An 11,609-nucleotide genomic window follows, 5' to 3' on the forward strand; every position below is an offset into this window, starting at 1 on the left:
CAGAGCGACATACGTTACAGACTTAGGATACCAACTAATAACAGGAGAACTAATAACAGAATGCGACGAGCCAGCATACAGTGGGGAAGTGGCTGACCTAGTAAAAATCTCTCCCTGAATGTGATCAAAACAAAGTATATGATTGTTGATCCACAGAGGAGACCTCTACACTGTATATTAGTGAGACAGAGGGGGAGAGAGTGAGCAGCTTCAGATTCCTGGGTGTTCATACTAATTAGGATCTCACCTGGTCTCATAACACTACACATCTAGTCAGGTAATCATGTCAGAGTCTGAAATTGGCATGCAAAGCCAAATCCTCAGTAGAATTTATAGATGTGCGATCGAGAGCTGTAGGGCTCTCCCACTGAAGCAGTGGTTGAAGAGCGTTTTTTTCCTCTGTGAATTTGCAGCAGTGTTTGCGGCAACATGCGACAACTGTTGTAAAAAGAGAAACCACCTAATTGCCCTGGCGTTAGTGTCCTTCACATTGGCCATCCAGAGCAGAGGGGCATGGACATATCTAATGGCACCCCAGATGGGACTTCAAAGGGGCTAGCGTGACTTGTGTCCGGGACCAGGACCACTCTCTCTGAAGGGTCACAGAGGCCGGCCATAATAATAAGGTAAGCAGACGCCTGTTATATTCGAAGTCTGTGTGTAGTGAATCTGTGGCCTGAAAAGGGAGGGGTGGCCCTGGGAGGCGGACAGCTGCCCTTGAAGTCAAGAACTCTTAAGGGTGAAATACAGTATAATCAGTATAATAACTGGATGAGAAGGGCAATAGATAAAGTTGTTTTTTGTTTTGATTTGTGACTGTGTGAGTGGCAGGGTAAAATCTCATGGGCGGATTCTGTTGTGAGAGGCACACACACACTTAGACAGTGAGAGAGGTGTGAGTGTGTGACAGGCATAATCTCATGAGTGAGTTCTGTCGTGAGAGGCACGCACACGGAGAAAGAGGGAGAGGTGTGTGTGTGTGACGGAACAAAAATCTCATGGGTGCATTCTGTCGTGAGAGACACACACACGGAAAGAGCGAGCGAGAGACAGAGTGAGGGGTGTGTGTGTGTGTGACAGAAAAAAACTCATGAGTGAATTCTGGTGTATACATTTTTACTTATTTATATTTGTGGTATTAAGGATTGAAAATTCCTGTGGCGTACCGCCGGTGTGTATATAACTCACAGCCGGGACTGAACGGGCAGGTGGAGAAAACGCGTTGGCCGTAGATAGGGTAGGGTTGGTGGGGGCCCCATGGGGTGCGGTAAAGTACCCCGTATTTATAAGTGTTATAAGTGTTTATATACGTGCACGTTATCATCATAAATATACGGCACATAAGTACACAGTCATAAATGGCACATAAGTACACAGTCATAAATATACGGTGGTCTAAATATAAATATAAAGGTGGTCTTTGCATATCCTCCACAGCCGGCAGGGTAATCCATTTTTTCAAAATGTTGATGTGATATAATTTAGTGTCTGAGCACTTACCTGCCTGTTGCAACTGATAGTTTACAGGACCCACCTTCTCGAGGACCATGTACAGGCCCTGCCACTTCGCCTGAAACTTACAGGCCACGTTAGGAATGAGTAGCATTGCTTGATCCCCAGGGCGAAGTTCCATTGTATGTTCTTTGCTGCACATGCTGGGCTTCTTCTAGGTGTTCCTTCACGATGGGCCCGAAGCGCTCGATCGAGCCTGCATGTCCTGGACAAAGTCGATGACGGAGTGGAATGGGGAGGGTTGCTCCTCCCGGGTCACATCCAGCATGCCCGGAGGGTGCTGTCCAAACAGGAGTTTGAACGTGGTGAAACCTGTGGACGCCTGGGGTGTTTCCCGGACAGCAAACAGGATGTAAGGAAGGAATGGGGAGGGTTGCTCCTGCTGGGCCACATCCAGCATGCCCCGAGGGCGCCGTCCAAACAGAAGTTTGAATGTGGTGAAACCTGTGGACGCCTGGAGTGTTTCCCGGACAGCAAACAGGACGTAAGGAAGGAGGAGGTCCAAATTCTGTACTTCCTGGTCTACCACCTTTCTTAGCATCCACTTCAGGGAATTTGTCTAAATTAATTTTGACATGAATGGCGTACCGTGGTAATCCACTATAACCAGGATGTATTCATGCCCCCTGGCAGACTTCGGTAGTGGCCCGATGACGTCCATGCCAAGCCTTTCAAATAAGACACCAATAATCGGAAGGTGAATAAGGGGGGCTGGCTAGCAAGAGGGGACCAGGGAGATCTGGGTTAAGGCTGATGAGAATAGGCCACTCTCCTGTTTTGCTACGGATCTTAACCTGAGCTGGAGGGACCGAACGGGCATTGCCATGGACACACGAGACTGCAAGAGTCCGCACTGACCTTACAGGGTTGGGGAGTATGGCCGTCCGGGCCAGGGTGACCGTACTCCCCGAATCTGGGTGGCCATTTACCTCCATGGTAATTTTCTAGGGTGGCCTTGGCATGTTGCAGGGTGCCCAGGAAGTCTTTGGGGTTCTCCGGGCCCTTCAGCCCTACCGCCTTCCGTTCCTCAGCCGGTGTGCCCGTAGGAACCGGCCCATGGTCACTTTTTCCATGACCTCCTTGGCGGTGAGTCGATCGTACTGCATCCACCGCCTGGCAATACGCAGCAGTTCATCTATCTGTCGACTGGGTTTGCTGGTTGGCTCATGCTGCCATCTATGAAAATCTCAGATGTAGTCATGGGAGATCGACCTAAGTGGACGAGAATTTTCTCTTTTACTGCCTCATAATCTCAGGTGATCTCTGCATCCAGCGCATAATATGCTAGTGAGCGTCTCCACTGAGCAGCAGGACTAGGGCGTCAGCCCAGTCCCAATTAAGCCAGCTCTCCCAGTCTGCGGTATGCTCAAAAGTGTCCAGGAATGCCTCCATGTTGTCTTCAGTGCCGAGCTTAGTGAACCAGTGCTGAGCGTTGTGGCCAGGATCAGGAAGGGGAATTGATGCGGGGGGGCCCCGCCGAAGCTCCAGTAATTCTTCTGTGGCTCTCTTGACACTGTTGGCCAGCTCCTGGGTCACCCCATGCTGATGGAGGCTGGCCTACATAAGATTCTGGAGCACCTGCCCCACAGAGGACTCAGGAGCTGCTTCCGAGATGGGACATGGAAGAAGAGGAACAGAGATGAGATTAGAGCAAACATTGGGGTGGTATTTATTTTCTTCTTAGATTATAAGTGCAGCAAAAAAAGTCAGAGAAGAAGGGAAATAAATATTTCCTTCTTTTAAGGGGCTGTAGGGGCATTTTGGCAGAAGTCCAGGATCCAAACCTAGGCAGCAGGAGAGGCATGGCAGTGCAGAGGTGAAGCAGTCCTCTCCAGGAGTGTAGTGTTGGCTCAGTCAGCAATTTGAAGTTCTGGATCAGCTGGATGTGTCTGAAAAAAGAGTATCAAAGAGACAACAAGCATTAGTTCCATTGGAAACACCTAAATATATAAATGTGCAAGTCCAGAGATAAAGTCCAGAGATAAAATGCCCTTAAAGTGTCTAGGTGCAGTATGGTGTGTAAATAGTGTATGAAGTGCCACTGTGGCGTGCAAGTCCAGAGTTAAAGTGACAGTTACAGTCCAGAAAAACAAGTGTCAGTGCAAAAAAAGGTGTGCATAAAAACAGTGAAGATGGAGAGAGAGGTCCATCAGGCTTTCAAAACCCGACCTGTGATATCGTCTGGTCCTGCTGCCTTCCTAGCATTCACTCTCTTGAATGCCCTCCTCACCTCATGCTTCGAGATGGTGAACGTGTTTACCATACCAGCTCTCTCAGCGTGCATGCTGTTTGTGCCTCTAGCACTGCTAGCATGGTTAGCTGCAGCCTCGAATCGAGTGTTAAAGGTGTTTAGCTTCCCGCATTCCCCATTCTAAAAGCAGGTGTTCTATAGTGCCTAATGTTCCTTAGTCCCTGCCACAGGCTCCAAGAGCCACCATGTTGGAATAGAAGATACAAGAAGATATTGTCTTGTTAATTTTATATACAAACATTGTCCATCCTAAATGTTTCATTTTTGCAGCAAGAAAACTGATCGGTTAAGAAGCGTAGAACGCTAGACTTCTTAATACAGCGAATGCCAACTTGCAACAATAAAGTCACTGTATTTGTGAACGTTGCTGGATTCTGCCTTGTAATAACACTTGATGCCTTGGTGTAACTCAAGACAACCGGGAAGCCTTGCAACAAACCTTTGCGCATGCTGTCTCACATGTTGTCTCACATTTCAATCGATTGCTGTTTTGCACAATACTTTACAATACCTCATGTAACTGCTGCTATAATACTAATGTGTTCAATCCAGCATTTTGGCACACACAATATTGTTTAAACATACAGTATTTACACTGGTTTTTTGTATTGTCTTTTGTGTATTTTTTGTTTGCACTGTCTATTGTCCTACACTGTCTTTTTTGTCTTTTGTCCTGCACTGTTTGCACCAGGTTGCACAGATGCACTTAGAAGTACTACCTAGAAGTCTTTAGCTCTGTCTCTGTTCTATAGAGCACCATGGTCCTGGAGAAATGTTGTCTCATTTCACTGTGTACTGCAACAGCTATATATGGTTGAGATGATAATACAAGCTTCTTGACTTGACTTGTATTTCTTGTAATCTTTTATGCTTTGGCATAAGACTTGATGCCATAATAATATATGTCAAGATGTGGAGTTCAATTATATGTGGAGTTAAATTTCAAAGAGTTTTTGATGTTGTTTTAGATCAGACATTACATATATCTGTGCTTAATGCCTTCTGTGGCATTTTGTTTCCCCAGACATGACATCACTTTCACTAAGGTGTCAGTCAATTTGGGGGTGGGGACGTGCCTAATTTCTAAACTATAAAATTATCTAAGCTGCCTGACCTATAATTCATTGGATCATAATGCAACGGCCTTTCTTAAAAAATGCCTGTATTGATGAACCTGACAGAGTTTAATCAGTCTGATGGCTGTGATCATTTCTCCTGTCCAGAGAGATCTGTATCTCCTGCAGTTTATATCTTACTGTACATGTGTTCAGCTGCTGTGGTTCTGCTAACAGTGTGTGGAAATCTGCTCATCATCATCTCTGTTCTTCACTTCAAGCAGCTTCACACACCAACAAACATGCTGGTGCTCTCTCTGGCTGTGTCGGATTTCTTCATTGGAGCTTTAATGATGCCATCGATGTTCATCTGGACAATCGAGTCATGCTGGATTTTTGGGACAGATTTCTGCACCGTCTTTTTGTCATCTAGTAGCTTCCTCACAGCCATATCAATCTATAATATCACTCTGATTGCTGTGGATCGATATTTGGCTCTCTCAAACCCCTTTCTGTACACAAACAGAGTTTCTGTAAGGATCAGTTGTGTTGTGATTATTTTTAACTGGTGTGTGATGCTGATCTATATTTTAACATTCATGTATTTCAATTACACAGTTTCTGTAATATGTCCTGGAGAGTGTTTATTAATTATAAATGAGTTTTGGGCTGTAATTGATCTCATATATGCATTTATATTTCCACTTTCTGTCATAATCATATTGTATTCTCGAGTTTTTGTGATTGCTAAGAAACATGCCACTGCTATCAGAGAGCATAATAATCACACATGGCCTAAAACACAGAAAATCACCTCACACTCCATGAAATCTGAGAGAAAAGCAGCTAAAGTCCTCTGCATTTTAGTGTCTGTGTTTCTGGTGTGTTTACTTCCATATTTTATTTACAGTTTATTAGGGAATGTTATTGAAATTCAGATGGAAACATTTCAGAAACTTCTGATCATAATTTATCTTAATTCCACGATTAATCCAGTAATTTATGCTCTGTTTTATCCGTGGTTCAGGAGGTGTGTTAAATTAACTGTAACACTACAAGTATTTCAGACAGACTCTGCATTAATCAATGTTTTGTCATGAAAAAAACTTTTTTACACCTTCTGATAAGTATTGCTGTCATATATAATTTTAGGCTCTCATAAAAATCAAATGTCAAAACACATTACATTGTATTGTATACTGTATGTATTATATGTAAATGCTGAGCATTATATTTGCTACAGAAACTTAAAATACAAAGTAAATCATTTGTTTCTGGTGTGTTACATATTTTATGTACAGTTCATTAGTTGAAGTTAATGAACTACAGACAGAAACATTAATGAAAGTTTTGCTTGTACGTTATCTTAATTCCACCATTAACACAGGTTTTAATGCTCTGTTTACACATGGTATAGGAGTTGCATTCAGTTAATTATAACTCCAGATATTCCAGACAAAATCTGCATTAATCAACTTTTGTCCAGATAAACTATTTTTTCACTCTCAATTAACATGCATTAACAAGACCAAACTGTTTTCACAAAGAAAATACAAAATTTATCTGTAATTTTATAGCGATTAATTTGATGTTAAAAATTATGTTAATATTTCACAAAACATTCAAACCGAAAATCCCATATCTTATTTGCCAATCCACAAATATGAAGTGTTGTACATATATGCAGGTATAATGAAAGGCATGTTAAAGGGCAGTGTAACATCATGACTTATGATCATTACATATTTCTTCTACAACGAACCCGAGTTTTGACTCATTTCCGGGTTGAGATTGTTTCTGGCTCCCACGGACATTTAAGCAGCATGTGCACTAACAATAGTGTGAAGTATTGTTCCATTATGTCTATACTGAGCCTTGATATATTGCATTTGTTTAGCCTTACTGTGTATGACCATTGCATGTTTCTTCTACAGTACTTTGATTTCTTGCTCTGCCTGTTTAGCTTTCCAGATTCTGACAGTTTTTTCCTGTTTTTCGACTGTGCCTCGACTGTACCTATGCAAATGAATCCCACATGCTCTGCCGCCAGGGCTTCATTGAAGGCAGATGAGGAAGCTAAAAGAAGCGGAATCTGGAATATTTATTATATTCCACATTTCTTAGGTCTTAGGTCACTTTACATCAGCATTATAACAAGTTATGCATGCCAAGTCACAGGCTAATAAACAACATTCAATTATGTTAATGCATAACTGTCTGGATGTTCCAGGGTTGTGTCAGTAAGGGCAAGTGGCATAAAATATGCCAAATTTAAGCATGCAGCTCATCAGTCTGAATTCCATACCAGATCGGTCAAGGCCCAGGTTAATAACGACCGCCACTGGCACTGTTGACCTACAGGGTGCCAGCGGAAATTGTTGTAACTGGGCAACTGTTGGTCAAGGAAGAGAGGGAGGGAGAAGGGTTTGTATGCCGAGAGAGAAGAGGGAAGGCAGGAGTATAGATCTTAGAATAGGGACTCAATGTTGGTACAATGACAGGGAAAGATAGAGAGCTGGCAGACATTATGTAGAGATGGAAGGTAGATAGATTGTCTGTGCAGGAGACCAGGTGGAAATGGAGCAAAGTACATAGTATTGGAGGGGGATACAAACTGTTTTATTATGGTGTGGATAGGAAGAGAAATGGGGTAGGAGTGATCCTGAAGGATGAGTGTGTGAGGAATATTATAGCGATGAAAAGAGTGTCGGACAGGGTCATCAGTTTAAAGTTAGAAACTGAATGGGTGATGTTGAATGTGGTCATTGGATATACTCCACAAGTAGGCTGTGAGTTAGAAGAGAAGGAGAGATTCTGAAGTTGATGATGGAGAGTATTCCCAGATGGGAGACAGTAGTGATTGGAGCAGACTTCAACAGTCAGGAATGAGGAAAAAAGAAGGAAAGAAGGGGGGAGGACATGAATACTGTAGAGCAGGAAATAGGAAAGATAAAAAGGATAGGGTGAGGAAGGCTGTAAAGGTTTGGAAGTGTCTAGGAGAGACAGCAGTAGAGTTTCTATCTAGATTGTTCAACAGGACTTTAGAGAGTGAGAAGATGCCTGATTAATGGAAGAGAAGTGTTCTAGTGCCGATCTATAAGAACGAGGGTGATGTGCTGACTTGTATCAACTACAGAGGTATAAAGTTGATGAGCTACACAATTAAGCATGGGGAAAGAATAATGGAATATAGGCTAAGAAAGGAAGTGGATATTTGTGAGCAGCAGTATGGCTTCATTCCCAGAAAGAGCACTATTGATACAATTTTTGCTCTGAGAATATAAATGAAGAAGTACAGGGATGGTGAGTCAGAAGAGTTCAATTTGGAGGTGGGGCTACATCAAGGATCAGCTTTGAGTCCCTTCTTGTTCGCTATTGTGATGGACAGGTTGACAGATCAAGTCAGACAGGAATCTCTGAGGACAATGATGTTTGCAGATGACATTGTAATCTGTAGTGAGAGCAGGGAGCAGGTGGAGGTCTGCTCTGGAAAGAAGAGGAATGAAATCCAGTCTTAGTAAGACAGAATACATGTGTATGAAAGAAAGGGAGGGAAGTAGAACAGTGAGGTTACAAGGGGCTGATGTCAAGAAGGTGCAGGAGTTTAAGTATTTCGGGTCAACCATTCACTGTGAATGGGGAGTGTGGAAAAGAGGTGAGAATATGTGGGTTGGAGTGGGTGGAGAAAAGTGTCAGGAGTGTCGTGTGACAGAAGATTGTCAGCAAGAATCAAAGGAAAGGTAGAAGACCATACTGAGATGAGGATGGGCAGGATTAGGAATGAGCTGATGTGTTCAGAGGGACAGTTCAGGTTGGCTGTTTTGGGGACAAGGTCAGAGAGGGTAGATTGAGATGGTTTGGACATGTACAGAGGAGAGAGATGTTGGAGATGGAGCTGGCAGGTAAGAAGTCAAAAGAAGGAAAAAGAGGAGATATATGGGTTTGTTAAATGAGGATATGAAGGTAATTTGGTGTGAGAGTAGAGGATGATAAGGATAGAGTTAGGTGAAAACAGATGATTCGCTGTGGTGACTCCTAACAGGGAAAGGTGAAAGTAGAAGAAGATGAATTATATACACAGAATCCTCATCTTTGTTTTATCTTTATGTCTTTGTGGTCTGTGTCTCGTTTTTGTATTTCGGTTTTCTTTCCCTCCAGTCTTTCCTGGTTTTGGTTGTGTTGTGTTTTTATTTATTTATTTATTTATTTATTTATTATTATCTTATTTTTAGCCATTCCCATGTTTGGGACTGAAATTTTATCCACAAATTCACCCCGTTTTCTGAGGATTGTGATTCAGATATTAAGGTGTTTCTTTATGCTCTGTTTTAGCCGTGGTTTAAAATAATCTGTGATCTGAGATGGACAGCCTTACTGACTGCAGGACAAACATTAATTAATTAATTAATTAGTTAACAAAATAATTAATTTTCCATTTTTCATGAATTACCATTACAGTCAAGAACACATGAGATGGACATATTTAGTTTGAGCCTTTTGTTCCCACAAGCAGTGACATCATATTTATCATACTGTCACTCAAATTAGGGAGGTGTGACTAATTTCTATAAACTATAAAATCACACAGAGCCTCTGAGCCATGAGTCATTTCATTATGACTTTTTACATATTCTATTTTACTTTAAACTCTGTAGACATTAGAGAAATGCTGTATTGATGAATCTGACAGAGTTTAATCAGTCTGAACGCTGTGATCATTTCTCCTGTCCAGAGAGATCTGTATCTCCTGCAGTTTATATCTTACTGTATGTGTGTTCAGTTGTTGTGGTTCTGCTAACATTATGTGGAAATATGCTCGTCATCATCTCTGTTCTTCACTTCAAGCAGCTTCACACACCAACAAACATGCTGCTGCTCTCACTGGCTGTGTCGGATTTCCTCGTTGGTGCTTTTGTGATGCCGACAATGTTTATCTGGACAATAGAGTCATGCTGGATTTTTGGGAGAGATTTCTGCATCAGCTTTTGGTTCTCTGATGGTTTCCTCACAATTATATCAATCTATAATGTCACTCTGATTGCTGTGGATCGATATTTGTCTCTCTCAAATCCCTTTCTCTACATGAACAGAGTCTCTGTGAGGATCACTGCTATTGTAATCCTTGTTGACTGGTATCTGGTTGTGGCTTATAACTTAACATTCATTTATTTCAATGGAAACTTCACAATTTCTGTAATGTGTCCTGGAGAATGTTTATTCATTGTGAATGAGATTTGGGCTGTAATTGATCTTGTGGTATTGTTTATATTTCCACTTTCTGTCATAATCACATTGTATACTCGAGTTTTTGTGATTGCTAAGAAACATGTCACTGCTATCAGAGAGCTTAATAATCACACACGCCCTAAAACACAGAAAATCACCTCACACTCCATGAAATCTGAGAGAAAGGCAGCTAAAGTCCTCGGTATTTTAGTGTCTGTGTTTCTGGTGTGTTTACTTCCATATTTTATTTACAGTTTATTAGGTGATGTTATTGAAATTCAGACAGAAACAATTCAGAAACTTGTGATAATGTTTTATTTTAATTCCACCATTAATCCAGTTATTTATGCTCTTTTTTATCCATGGTTCAGGAGGTGTGTTAAATTAATCATAACTCTGCAAATATTCCAGACAAATTCTGCATTAATCAATGTTCTGTCATGAAAACTCTCTTTCACTCCTTCTGATAATGTCCCTAAAGTAAATATTACTGTTATATATAATTCCATCTTCTATATCAAATTTAAACTCCAATATAATGTGTACTATAATGTATTATATGTAGAAGGAGGGAATTATATTTGCTACAAAACCTTAGATTAAATCATTAAAACTACAGTGAGATATGATCAGGGAAAATCATGAATACTACATATTAACATGCAATGAGACGAAGACGAACAGATTTTCAGTGAGAAAATAAAAGATTTGTGCTTTTATGAAGATTATTACTTTTAATTTCCCTAAAAAGGTGTCAGATTAATGGAGGCAAAAAAAGATGCAGCAGCTTTTGAGCGTGTGTTTTTCAAAAATGGAAAAAGTTTAAAAACTCATTCAGGGTTAATGATGTAGCCCAGAAAAGAGATGGTGCATATGTAAACCACGCTCTTCTCTCCTTTTAAAAAACTCTTGATGCTGTGTGAAAATCTGGAGAACCTTCTGGAGCTCATGGTTTTCTATAAAATGGGTGCATACCAGAATATCATCAATATAGGCTATGATGTACTGTATTTGTCCATCGTATCTCTCAGGGCATCACTATTGAAGCTCCGGATGACTGAGGGGGTGACTGAGTGCTCCAGCAAACATTTAACATGTTTTGTTATGTTTCTATCCACAGGTTAATATGCTAAATGTAATGGTCAATTTGACAGGTTTAAGTCTCTCACTAGTTAGTACTAGGCCTTTTGTTCCAACAAGGCATGACACCATATTCATTCATTTACTATCACTTAGACTCAGTGGGTATGAGTTATTCATAAAGTATAAAACCACCAATACTATCGAGCCATTTAAGTGTGAGATCTTTTACAATAGTATTTTGACCCAAAAGATCAGGACTTCTTGTCTAAGTCTACATGTGACATGAAATGTTTGCATTTGGGAAAATACATTGCATTAAAAGAATCATATGTAATCAATTATGTAATCATAAATATGTCTAATATGAATGTGACATTAAAAATAATAGATTAAGTATGATCTGGGCAATATAAAATATTGACTCAATGTTAACATTGGAATATTTGCAGGAATATGAACATTTGCATGAGGGATGTCGACCA

The 11,609-nt window shown here is 41.0% G+C and overlaps 2 protein-coding genes across 2 annotated transcripts; both read left to right on the top strand.

Moving 5' to 3' along the window:
- Positions 1–4,931: 4,931 nt before the first annotated feature.
- On the top strand, positions 4,932–5,918 carry LOC113651666 (trace amine-associated receptor 13c-like). The gene has a single exon (XM_027160503.2). It carries the CDS (start codon positions 4,932–4,934, stop codon positions 5,916–5,918), a length of 987 nt encoding a protein of 328 aa, XP_027016304.2.
- A 3,577-nt stretch (positions 5,919–9,495) lies between these two features.
- On the top strand, positions 9,496–10,488 carry LOC113651750 (trace amine-associated receptor 13c-like). Its single transcript, XM_027160597.2, has one exon. It carries the CDS (start codon positions 9,496–9,498, stop codon positions 10,486–10,488), a length of 993 nt encoding a protein of 330 aa, XP_027016398.2.
- Positions 10,489–11,609: the final 1,121 nt, after the last annotated feature.

The sequence above is a fragment of the Tachysurus fulvidraco genome, chromosome 9 (assembly GCF_022655615.1).
Source record: "Tachysurus fulvidraco isolate hzauxx_2018 chromosome 9, HZAU_PFXX_2.0, whole genome shotgun sequence".
NCBI lineage: Eukaryota > Metazoa > Chordata > Actinopteri > Siluriformes > Bagridae > Tachysurus > Tachysurus fulvidraco.